General features: G+C 31.0%; 1 protein-coding gene across 2 annotated transcripts; it reads left to right on the forward strand.

Annotated features, from left to right (window-relative positions):
• Positions 1-4,916: 4,916 nt before the first annotated feature.
• On the forward strand, positions 4,917-10,198 carry LOC105112327 (probable methyltransferase PMT24). Of its 2 annotated transcripts, XM_011008001.1 has the most exons (10): positions 4,917-5,231; positions 6,329-6,715; positions 6,758-7,443; positions 7,523-7,672; positions 7,845-8,115; positions 8,201-8,311; positions 8,398-8,572; positions 8,755-9,024; positions 9,381-9,575; positions 9,663-10,198. In XM_011008001.1, exons 2-10 carry the CDS (start codon positions 6,364-6,366, stop codon positions 9,889-9,891), a joined length of 2,439 nt encoding a protein of 812 aa, XP_011006303.1. In that variant the 5' UTR covers positions 4,917-5,231; positions 6,329-6,363; the 3' UTR covers positions 9,892-10,198. The 2 variants fall into 2 exon arrangements, with proteins under 2 accessions (XP_011006303.1, XP_011006302.1); XM_011008000.1 differs by having other exon boundaries at positions 6,329-7,443.
• The last annotated feature ends 3,328 nt before the right edge of the window (positions 10,199-13,526 follow it).

The raw sequence follows: 13,526 nt of genomic DNA on the forward strand, positions 1-13,526 counted from the left end.
ATAGTTGAATGAGAATGAAATTGAAAAAAAAAATATAATTTCATAAATTATCTCAAATAAAATAAACAATAATCAAAATAATAGAAATCAAATCTAAAAAATTAAAATAATAAAAGATGAAGAAATTAAAATAATAATAATCAATATTTCATAAATTATTTCAAATAAAATAAGTAAAAATCAAAAGAATGAGGACCAAATTTGATAAATAAAAAATTCAATAAAAAAATGATAAGGAAAAAGCAAATAGCAATTATAAAAATAAGGATCAAAGTTAATATAGAAATTAAATTTTAAGAGATGAAATTGAAAAATAAATATTCAAATCAAAATATATATAGCAATCAAAAGTTTAAGGATCAAATTTGATATAATTAGTAAATAATGACATTTCTAAAAATTTTCACAATTTCTGAAAAGTGTTTTTAGCCCAAATTTTTCAGGAAAATACCTTCCTGAAAACCAAGTTAAATTTTTTTTTGACTGGAAAGTGTTTTCTGTTGATCAACTTTTCTAACAGCAAACAAACACAAGAAAGTTTAAAAAATGATTTTCCGGAAACCACTTTTTAGAAAACAAACACAATCAAAAAGAAAAACACTTTCCTAAAAACTAAGCCAAATTTTTCTTTGACTGAAAAGTGTTTTTCATTGATAAAAAAGTGTTTTTCGTTGACCGAAAAGTGTTTTCCGTTGATCAACTTTTTTAATGGCAAACAAACACGAGAAAGTTTGAAAATTGATTTTTCAAAAACTACTTTCCAAGAAACAAACATGACATAAATTGATAAGTGTTTTCATGGGTTCATTATAGGCAAAAACTCCAAATCAAATCTAAATAGCCTTTACAAATGCTTCCTAATTGGTGAACGTCTTTGTTTCCTCTAATTCTTGAAACCATACAATTGCGTTCTTGCCATAAACAACTAGTGCTGGGAAACATGTTATAGTAATTAAAGAATTATGTAGCATTATTCACTTAACCAATCAGATCATCCAATTGAAATGAGAAAAAAACCTATCTTAATTGCTATAAACTGAATATGTTACTAGTCTATTGGTGGTTCAACTTCATGTTCATTGTGCCTTTTAACAAAAGTTATCGAGGTATTCAAAGGTGATTTTACTAGTCTTTTGCATGCACGTTAGCTAATTGATCCACCTTGTTAGACATGATCTATAATTAGTAAACTAATACTTTCAAAACCTTTTGTTGTGATTACTGATGATGTTGTTTCTTTTAATGTTGCTTCATGGTGGCCATTTTTTAAAATAATTGTGATATTTGGTTATTTTGGTCACCGTGAATGAAAATCCAATTGGCTTAGATAGCAAATTATAATGAAGTTATGGTTTTTAAGTTTGAATTGTAATTTGATGGATTGCAATGAGAATATAATAGGGTAATTATTATAAATTTAAAAAAATGAAAAAATAAATAAGAACTTGAATTTATTAATTAAGGACTAAATTACAAAGTAAAAGAACTTAATTGAAATAAAATAGAAAATTTCTAGGCAGGTCAGAGATAGCCCCGGTCTTTCAAGATCTAGGAGTATTGTTTTAAAACACTTCTCGTAAATCTCCCAGCTCACAATTATTTAATTTCTAGACAAGAATAAGAATTTGAAATTTAAATTGAATTTTGAGAATAGATTTCAAAGGTCCTGGTCTAACTGACCAATTCTTTTCAAAACAATGCAACGTCGTTTCCATGTCTTCAAAATGCCACCGTTTCCTTAACAACGTCACAGTTTTCATTGTATAAATATCTACCAGGGCACGTGTGAACCCGTTGTGGTGAGGCTGTCGCCGTCAACGCGGTCTTCATATTTCCCAGGCTTTGTATCTATCGTCCGATCAAGCAACTGTCTCTCCATCTAGCAGCTTTCCAATACCGACAGTTCCTTGTCCAAGCAAGCAGCGAAGATTTTAGGGTTAAGATCCATCTTCGTCAGAAATTCCCAGGTGCGTCACCATGTTTACCAGCAGAGGTGGATAATCCGGCCAGGCTCTGCCATGGACCGTAGCTGAATTGAAGGGCCCAGTTGCACCTTGGAAGTGCAGGCGAACACGCACATATTTTGTCGTTAACATGTGACGTTGGAAGGGATGAAATGATTAATAATAATGTGCTTTGAGGACTTGTAATTGCGGGTCCTATCGTGCAGGGTAACCATTTATGATTTCATTCAATGAAGATTGACGTAGATCAGATCAAGACCATGTTTCCTAGCTTTCAGTTAATAAGTAAAAGGGAGAGTAGAATAGGGACTGTCGGTGCATACGTGTAATGCATGGTAACATCGCTATCGCCTGATCCAGCCATCTAGCCCACGCCCTCTCTCTGCCCTCCATTTGTATCTTTACTAGGCTTTAAATAGTTGTACTAGTAGTTGATGAGTCAACTTTTTAATAAAAATTTTATTTTATTTTTAAATGTTTTTAAAACACATGGACGAAGCTCAGAAAACAGATCCATAAATCTAAATTTGACCGTTAATAAAGTATAAAATAAGATGGATTTGATATATTTGCTGGATTGAAGTAATATAGGTTTGATATATTTACTAAATTTAAAGTGATTGGATTTACGGAATAATTAAATTTAAATTATTCAAACTTGATAATTAGCTATGTATAATATGAATTCTATATTAAATTTAAATTTAAAATGATTGGATTTACTGAATAATTAAGTTTAAATTATTCAAACTTGGTAATTAGCTATGTATAATATGAATTCTATATATTTATTATACTTAAAATACTTAGGCTTAGGCTTGATAAATAATCAAGTTCAAAATATATAGATTTGGCTATCAACAAAGTCAATCTAACATAGCTCTAATATATTTGCTGAACATAAAACTTTATTAAATCTAAATTATATGAACTTGGTAATTAGCTAAAACATGTATAATATAAATTTGATATATTTACCAGATTTAAAAACACGTAGATTTAAAAACATGAACTAAGTTCAAAATGTGTAGATTTAATTGTTAATTAAGTTCATATAATATGACTTTAACATGTTTGTCAAATATAAAACTTTTGAATTTAGTAAATATTTAAATTTATAATGCACAAATTTATCAATATATCAAGTTCATAAGTCTTATATCTTCATCAAATCTTGAATTTTACATACAATCATGTATAAAATATATGGAATTGGTAATAGCCAAGTTTAAATTACATTAATTTGCCACTCAACCAGGTCTTTATTACATGACCCTAACTTGTTTGCCTACAACTTTACCAATATTTAGGTTTTCATGTATAATTTTAAATAATTCTTTACCATAAATGTTAAAGGTATTATAAAATATCATAAAATAATGATTTTTTATATTTATAAGTATGTATAACAATTTTTAAGAAACTTTTTATATTTATTATCTCATTAATAATATATAATTAATAATATGTAAAAAAAATTTTATCCTCAAAATTAAAGACTCTTTAAAGTTATTTTTATTATTTTAAGTTATTTAATAATTTTTTTTGAAATCATGACTTTACCATAAAAAAAAATTTTAGAGTAAGAATATTTTATTATAAATATTCAAGACTTTCTTAATAAATTGAGAGTTATCTAAATTTAAAAAAACCAAATTTTTTTATAAATTGATTAACTCCAATTCCAAATACTAAATAATCTTTTATTCATGTTATTAGATTCATGAACCTCAGCGGTGGTAGGTAAATTGCCATGACTCAAGGAGCTGCAGTTGCTAACAAGAAGAACTCATCCACATCCCACGGCCGACACCAGTGGCCACGTTAATCAAGGAATTCCCAACACAACAAAAGCAAGCCCCTTTGCCTGCTAAAAATTAATTTTTTTATTTAATAGTATAATGGAAAATAAATGAAAAATATCTTTTACAATTTAGTTATATTATAAAAAATAAGTTAAAAAATAAATTATTAATATTTTATTTTTTAAAAATTTATTAAAATAATAAGAAACAAGTTTTATAAATTAAAAAGTTAAAAACGAATAAAATTAAAAAATAATATAATTTTATAAATTATCTCAAATAAAATAAATAATAATCAAAATAATATAGATTAAATATAAAAAATAAAAAATAAAAGATAAAAAAATTAAAATAATAATAATTAACATTTCATAAATTATTTCAAATAAAATAAGTAACAATCAAAAGAATAAAAATCAAATTTGATAGATAAAAAATTTTAATAAAAAAATAATAAAAAAAAACAAATAACAATTATAAAAATAAAGATCAAAGTTAATATAAAAATTAAATTTTAATAGATGAAGTTGAAAAATAAATATTAAAAATAAAATATATATAAAAATTAAAAGTTTAAAAACCAAATTTAATATAATTAGCAAATAATATGATATTTTTAAATTTTTTATAATTTTTAAAAAGTATTTTTCACCTTAAATGTTTTAGAAAAATATTTTTTTTAAATCAAATTAATATTTTTTATTAATTAATTAATAAATATAAATTTTTATTAATTAAAATAAATATAAATTTTTTTAAATAATTTTGGAAAAACCATTTTTAAAAAAACAAACCACCAAATGTGAAATTTCATTCTGTTTGCACTTGCAATTCGTTAGGATTGCCGATTTGTGTGACCTCCGAACTAGCAGTATCACACGCATCTCCCTGTTTAACTCTACCTGTTACTATCGTCCAAGTGCTAACATGTGGTCCAGGGACTTCGGTGGAAAGTGTGTCCATCACACGGTATAAACCAATTTACAAGATGCTGTCAATGGAGAAAATCAATAGAGTAATGCCCCCACCGTCAGTCTTTTTACTTCTAACGACACGCATGTGGTCAGTGCTTTCCAGTTGGTGTTGCAAATTTTGATCTTGACTTCAGTATTGTTTTTTTAGTCTCACACATAGTTCTTTTATTGACCATTAGCCCTCCATCTAAGGGAAGAAAGGACACGCTGCTATTAAAGCTCCCCACTTGGCTGTCTGCTTAAAAACCTCTCTTCTCCTTTCATTCTTCACAAAATAAAGAGGAGATCCAGAGAGGTTGTTGCTTTGCCTTTTTTTTGTTTTTTGGGTTTTCCATTTTAGATCCAAACACAGCAACTTCATTTCTTACAACCCGCTTCTACTCTCTGCTTCTCGCAAAACAGAACTTCAAGAGTTATACTTTAAACTGCTAAAATGTTGTGTTAGAAAAATACACGATCAAAGCCTTGACAGGATTCGGCATTTTCTTGTAAGTTAATCATTTCTTCACTTTCTGAATGTGGGTCTTTACTTTTAACCAGAACGCTGATCTTACCTATTATGTTCCTGATAATTTAGTTCTAGATAGTGGCGCGTTTCTATGTGATAATGGCGCGTTTCTATGTGGGTGGTTGTTACGTTGCTTGTCTGCTTTTACTATGGCACGTATCAGGACTTGTAATCAATCGAATGCTTGAGAGATGAGATTGTTTAGTCGTTTCATTCTTCTTCATTTAATACTTCAAAGTTTTTATTGAGCTTCTATTGCAAAAAGAGTTTTTTTTTCCTACTTAAACTAGTGGAGTGGATCTAGTTCTCTTCCTTTAACCAGCACCAAAAAAGAAGAAGAGAAGTTTCTTAAATTCTTCCTTTCTTTCTGCCTTTGTATTCACCAAAAACTGTTCTTTTATAACAAGCATGTTACATGTTTGATACATGTAAGAGATTTTATACCTTCTTTTTGGCTCTTTATTTTGATCTTTATTTATTGTTTTCCTTGAAAGTTCTGATCTATTTGTGATTTGTGACTTTTTAGCTGTTTAAACCAGTCATTAGTAATAGGTGGTTTAATGTATCTCTAGTTTTTGGAAAATTAGATTAAAGAGATGCGTGAAAAGGATAAAAGAATGCTCTCGTTGTACTGTACATATCTCCCTCCCTTACGCACGAAACTGTACTTGGTTATAGTAGTATGCAAGCAGACAAGGTGTTTTAAATAAAATCCTCGCCGAAGAAAACGAATATAAAAAGAACGAAACTAAAGATGCAATTCGAGTCCAGAAAGGATAACTTTTTCCTAAAATTTAAGTTAAAAGGGAAAGTGGGCATGAGTCCTGGAACATAATTTCTAAGAGAAGAAAAGCAGACCACCCTGAAATGAAGGTAGTAAGGTGCTTGATCATAAGATATCAAATTAGATAAAAAGGATGCTCAAAAAGGGAGCACATAGCCAATTGTTGTGCAGGTTTCATACTTTATCTTTATTTTCCCTAACCGTTACCGATTAGTGTTTTCGTGATAAGGTTAATTTTAATTTATGGCGTTGGGGTTTGTAGTGTAGCTGATTTTTGTCATTTTACATTGCAGGTGTATATAACAAGCGTCATAATATTAAAGCAGGCATGGCTATGGGAAAATATTCCCGTGTTGATGGGAAGAAGGCATCCAACTACTGTTCTACAATCTCTGTGGTTGTGTTTGTTGCTTTGTGTTTAGTTGGGGCTTGGATGTTTATGTCATCATCTGTTTCAGTTCAAAATTCAGACTCGTCTTCCCAAGAGAAAGTGAATGATGTGAATCGTGTGGCTGGCGAAAATAATTCTAAGCAATTTGAAGACAGTGCTGGTGATTTACCGGACGATGCAATCAAAGAAGATGGGAACACTGTTGATTCTCGTAGTGATGGCCAATCTGATGTCCATGAAGACCAAAATGTGACGGAAAAAGAGAGTGAAGTGACAGTTGAGGATAACAAAGATGAGAAGACTGAGTCTAAGAATATGGTTGAAGAAAGCCAGGATGAGAAGACTGAGTCTAAGAATATGGGTGAAGAAAACCAGGATGAGAAGACTGAATCTCAAGAGGAACCAAAGACAGAGACTGAAAAGGATGAAAAAACAGAGGATAGAGAGTCAAATTCAGGAGATGGAGAATCAAATTCAGAAGCTGGAGAGATGCCAGCCCAAGGTGATGAAACAAATAAAAGCGAGCAAACAGAATCAGAGGAGAGCTCAGGTGAAAATAAATCCGAGTTGGAAGAGGGGGAGAAAAACTTAGACTCAGGAGAGAGTGCAAATGAAAATAACCAGGACGGTGCTACTGAGAATAACGTGGATAGTCAAGAGAATGATCAAACTTCCATTGAGATTTTACCTGCCGGTGCACAATCAGAACTTCTAAATGAAACTAATACTCAAAATGGGGCTTGGTCAACTCAAGTGGTGGAGTCACTGAAAGAGAAGATATCGCAACAATCTTCAATATCTAAGGATCAAAATGTTCATGCATGGAAACTTTGTAATGTCACTGCTGGACCAGATTACGTCCCTTGCCTTGATAATTGGTATGTTATAAGAAGGCTTTCAAGCACGAAGCACTATGAACATCGAGAGAGGCACTGCCCTCAAGAAGCCCCCACTTGTCTGGTATCCATACCTGAAGGATATCGACGCTCAATTAAGTGGCCTAAAAGCAGGGATAAGGTAAGCACTGATCCACTTGATTGATGAAAAACTTTCCTGTTGACTTTGGCTGAAATATTTATTTCGGCTCACATTGCAGATATGGTACTATAATGTTCCCCACACCAAACTTGCTGAGGTTAAGGGACATCAGAATTGGGTTAAAGTTACTGGTGAATATCTGACTTTTCCTGGTGGTGGAACTCAGTTCAAGCACGGTGCTCTTCATTATATTGATTTCATCCAGGATGTGAGTTTCTTTATTGCACTTGTTAGCTGCAGTTCTTGTCCTTTATTTCATGCAATCACTAAGTTGACAGATTGAGCTTGAGACACTGATTTAACTGGTCTAGGTTGTGTGTAAATATGATTGTGTGTGCTGAAGAGTATAATGTGATCAATTTTTTCTATGAATGATGCAGTCACATCCTGATATTGCTTGGGGAAAAAGAACCAGAGTGATATTGGATGTTGGGTGTGGGGTGGCAAGCTTTGGAGGTTATCTTTTTGAAAGAGATGTTCTTGCAATGTCATTTGCTCCCAAGGATGAACATGAAGCTCAGGTTCAATTTGCACTTGAAAGGGGAATCCCTGCAATGTTGGCTGTTATGGGCACCAAGAGATTACCCTTTCCTAGTTCTGTTTTTGATGTTGTTCACTGCGCACGCTGTAGGGTTCCTTGGCATGTTGAAGGTGATGTTTGTGTCTATTCTACTCAAGACAAAATTTCTGTCTTCTTGTTTTTCTTGTTTCAGAGATATATTTTGAGTCCTTGCAGGTGGTAAACTTCTTTTGGAGCTGAATCGAGTTTTGCGACCTGGTGGTTACTTTGTCTGGTCTGCCACCCCAGTTTATCAAAAGCTTCCAGAAGATGTGGGCATTTGGAAAGGTAGAATATTTCCTAACATTTGCATTCCTTTCTAGAGGATAGTATGTGGCTTGCCTTGATATAACCTTTTTGTTTTTTGATGGCAGCCATGTCCAAACTAACAAAGTCAATGTGCTGGGATCTGGTGGTGATTAAAAAGGACAAACTAAATGGTGTTGGTGCTGCAATATTTAGAAAACCAACTTCTAATGACTGTTATAATAAAAGACCCCAAAATGAGCCTCCACTGTGCAAAGAATCTGATGATCCAAATGCAGCATGGTACTTTATTTTTTGTCCCCTGGTTTTAGAATTGCCTCTTTCTTCTTCTACAAGTACCCATCCTGATTTTTCATAATAACTTGCATAGATAATTGAAGTGATGTAAACATGCTGCCACTTTTATTATAAGCTTTGAATTGAGGAAACTTGAAATTACTATGATTATGGATGTTTGTCTTCAGGAATGTCCCGCTTGAGGCATGCATGCATAAAGTGCCTGTAGATGCTTCAGTGCGTGGGTCTCGTTGGCCTGAGCAATGGCCACGAAGGCTGGAGAAACCACCATACTGGCTGAATTCTCAGGTTGGTGTTTATGGTAAAGCTGCGCCAGAGGATTTTGCTGCTGACTATGGCCATTGGAAAAATGTTGTTTCCCAATCTTATTTGAATGGAATGGGAATCAATTGGTCTTCTGTGAGAAATATCATGGACATGAGAGCTGTATACGGAGGGTAAGCAATTCGACAATTTTATCTTATGCTAGTTATTTAAGCAGAGTTTCGTTTTTTATGTTTGGTAAAGACACTGTTTCTCTTGTCTGTTTGCTATCTTGTTGAAATTATGCTTTTTTTGATATATCTGATTGGGTTATAGACTTGAGCTATATTTCTTTGATTTGTTCTGTTGGTTAAAGGAGTGGATCATGTCTTTTGGTTTATCCCTGTGTGTTGATGGGATTGCATGTTGTTCATCTTTAGTGATTGATGGGGATTTCCCCTAATAGCTCACTGTCATTGTTACTATGTTTTCCATTTTCCATGGTAAGAGACACATAGTAGTTTCTTATGCTTTTCTGTATTTGTGTTAGGTTTGCTGCGGCACTGAAAGATTTGAAAGTGTGGGTTATGAATGTAGTCCCAATTGACTCTGCAGACACGCTTCCAATAATTTACGAGCGTGGTTTATTTGGAATGTATCATGATTGGTGCGAATCATTCAACACCTATCCTAGAACTTACGATCTTCTCCATGCCGATCATCTCTTTTCCAGTCTCACAAAGAGGTTTGTTCATCACATCGCTTCTTTCTAAAGAAAAAAGAGATCCTATAATTTCTGTGACTTGATGTTCTGTTGTTTTCCTGGCCACAGGTGCAACTTAGTGGCAGTAATAGCAGAAGTTGACAGGATACTGAGGCCAGAAGGAAATCTGATCGTGCGTGACAATGTTGAAATCATTGGCGAGATTGAGAGCCTGGCCAAATCTCTGAACTGGGATATCCGGATGATTTACTCAAAAGACAATGAGGGACTGCTTTGTGTTCACAAGACAATGTGGCGTCCTACAGAACCAGAAACAATAACGTCAGCCATTATATAAACCCGATGCTTCAGCTTGTACCTTCCATTTGAGGTTTACCTAGCTGCTTGTATTGATGTCGTCCAGGTACTATTCTGCCATCTTCAGGCATTTGAGGGCTAGAATCACTTAGCTGTATTTCTCCACGAGCAATTGTAAAATTATAGTTAATTAGTTTGTTATTCTTAAAACTTTCCTCATGATCGTTAAATGTTGTTTTAATCATCCCGCGCTAATTCTTTTGCTAGGGATGTTGGCTGTATACTTGTCATGGATATTTTTTTTCCAGATTAATCAAATTGCTTAATGGTAGATGCTTGTTGTACCCTATGAATTTGTACAGATGACGACTCTTTTTGCTTTATTGCTTTATTGCTTTATTAGCAATGCTGTTGGTGCTCCCTTTTTCCAGTTAATGTGGCTGTTCAAGATTTTTTGGCAAATCTCAAATTAGTCCTCAAACTATTTTGTGGATTTTAATTGAGTTGTAAAAGTTTTTGTTTTCTCAATCAGACCCTCAAAAAATTCTCAGTTCTATTTTCTACTATATCACAAATTTATTACCAGAAACTGCCAACACCCTGTATCATCATTCTCTAGACAGTATCCTCTGAGAATCTCTTGGTTTTTGGGTAATATTGGTTATAAAAATTGGATTTTTTTTTTATTTTTTAATTGTTTTACATTGATGATATTAAAAATAATTTTTAAAAAATAAAAAATTATTTTAATACATGTAAAATACTTTAAAAATTATTATTATACTTTTAAATATCCTCATTTGCACATGCTAAAATGATGTAAGAAATTAAAGGCAATGAACTCCCCAACAATCCATCACAAAATCAAGCTATTTTGAATTATATTTTATCCTTTCTATCTTAATGGATAATATGGAATGTAAAGAGATTGAAATTCTGAAAAATCATCATAAATTATAACAGCAATACTTGATTTTGAAGTTCATTAAAATTTATCTTACAGGGTGGGGTTTTCATGAAAATACTTTAGCCGTATAAAATTTTTGGAAATGCATCTGGCAAATATATTTAGATTTAATAATCAGCTAAATTCATTACAAACATAGATTTGATAATTTTTTTAAGGGAAATGGTTACTATATATATATATATATATCTGGTGCAGTTACACCTCCACCAGCAATATTAGTAATGACATAACTGGCCTGTACAATACATTAAGGCTAAATCACCAGAGGTTGGATATATAGCAGCCAAGGGCTGCTGCCCCTGCACTACAGTGCTAGTTGACTGTGTTGCTCACGATGTAGTGCGAGGTAGCAACTTCACCTAGCTACACCTACCGTGAGGGCTATAGCTCTAGAGATAAGTCTAGTAGATTGCTTGGATTATCTCAATTCATATTCATAGAAAAGATGCTAAAATAATTTAGTATAGAAGAATTCAATAGATGGTATTTACCTATTTAATAAGGAATACATCTCTCTAAAAATATGTATTATAAGATACAAATTGAGAGGGATATGATAGAAATGATTTTCTATGCTTTGACTGTAAAATCTATTCTATATATAAAGATATATACAAGATTATATGTATCTTATGCTTTGATTATAACAAGTAAATATCAATATAATATAGGTAAAAGTCACTAAATGATAGTTAAGAATACTATTATATATTTAAAAAGAGCTAAAAATATCTTTCTGGTCTATGGAGGACATGAATTAGAAGCTCGATTTTTTAATTGCTCATTTTCTATCATATATTAAAGATATCAAATCTTACTCAGAATATGTTTTTACTTTAAATGGTGTTGATGTGAGTTAAAAGAGTTCCACATAAAGACCACAATTGATTTTACGATTGAAGCCGAATATATCTCTATGTTTAAGGAGGCAAAAGAGATAGTTTGGATCAAGAAGTTCATTATTAAACTGTTGTAGTTGCTAATATTATTGATTCAATAATGTTGCACCTGATATCAATGGAGCCATTGTATGCACCAAAGAACTAATTTCTTATCAAAGATCCAAATATGTACTTAAGTTATTCAATTTGATTAGAGAAATCATAGAGAGAAGATATAAAGATAAAATGATTACCCATTAAAAAGAATCCTGCAAATCTTCTCACTAAGACATTGTCCTAACATGAACATGATCACCATATAGAGGGATATGATATTAGTTACATGAATGATTAGTTTTAGTACAAGTAAAAGATTATTAGTGAATATACCAAACAACTTATTGGTTGGTTACACATAGTATTGATATTATTAATGTAAAATATATTTATCATTAATAAAGACTTTCTTTAGCTTTAATATTTATTTATAATTGATTAATGAATCTAATACTTATTTAATGAATGTAGAGTAAAGATAAAATCAATAAAAAAAATACTTTATAAAGGAAATTATAAAAATTATTATAATTATGAGATTCATATTGCATCAATGCATTGTCCCTAAATATTTCCTGTCAATGTTTTATTAAGATTGTATATTAATTAGAGTTATTGAAATTGATACATATTATGTTTCTTCCTTCATGAAAGAAAGCAGTAGCTCTCATAAACTAAAGTATAAGAGATACATGAAACTAATATGTAGATACTTATTAGATAACATGTGCACAAAACTAACTTGTAAGAGAATTGCATATGAAGAGATCACCAATATCCATGAAAAGGCTCCCAAGATAGTTGTGTAAGTGATCTTTAAACTTGAGATCACTAAATTAATTTACATAGAGAATGTTATGCTTTGATTCTAACCACACGATGTTCTAATCAAGGGTAATATACAGATAAATATTGTGTATAACATAAACTATATGAAGATTTTTAAGTAATCAAGAGATAATCCATCACTTTAGATGAAGTAAAAAAAAAATTCATCAATTCTCACATAGTATTGATTGTGAAATCCATGGCTAATGTGGAATGAGTATTGAGAAGAGTCTAAAAAATCTTATTAAAAAATCAATGGCTATAATATTGAGAACTAATATGATTTAACAAAACAAATATATTTCATGATATAATATCTAAATAAGAACATTATTGATAAAGGGATAATAATTACATACAAAAACTAGTCACTAAAAGGTTAAGTCAAATCACTTATAATTTTTTTAATATTTAAAGGATCATAACAGGTTACTAAATATTATAATTGATCTTCAAATATAAGTTAATCGATTATTGAATTGATAATAAATTAAATCAATTAATTTATTTAATCTTATTTTATTTAGAATTATAATTTATTTTTGGACCAACTTATTAAGAAATTTAATGAGTTACAAACATATAAGAATTATTAGTCATATATTAAAATAGAATAATTAATCAAGTATGATTTAATTATAAATAAATTTTAAAATTTAAAATTTAAAATATAATTAATATAAAATATTATAATTCTAAATTTAAAAACATTCAAGTAAGAATTTCGTGATTGACCATAAATTAATACCTATCTCCAGGCCAGACAAATTCTGACCCGATGAGACGGAAATTAAGTTTAAGGTTTCGAAATAGAACTATCTCCTGTGCATAACTCGACGTATGTCAAGACCTCTCATGCACCTATAACGTTATAGGCACCGCCCATTGAATGCACCAAGGAGTTCAGCACTAGAGTTATTAAATTAATCCTCTGCGCAT

This window comes from Populus euphratica, unplaced genomic scaffold, assembly GCF_000495115.2.
Source record: "Populus euphratica unplaced genomic scaffold, PopEup_1.0 scaffold334.1, whole genome shotgun sequence".
Lineage (NCBI taxonomy): Eukaryota > Viridiplantae > Streptophyta > Magnoliopsida > Malpighiales > Salicaceae > Populus > Populus euphratica.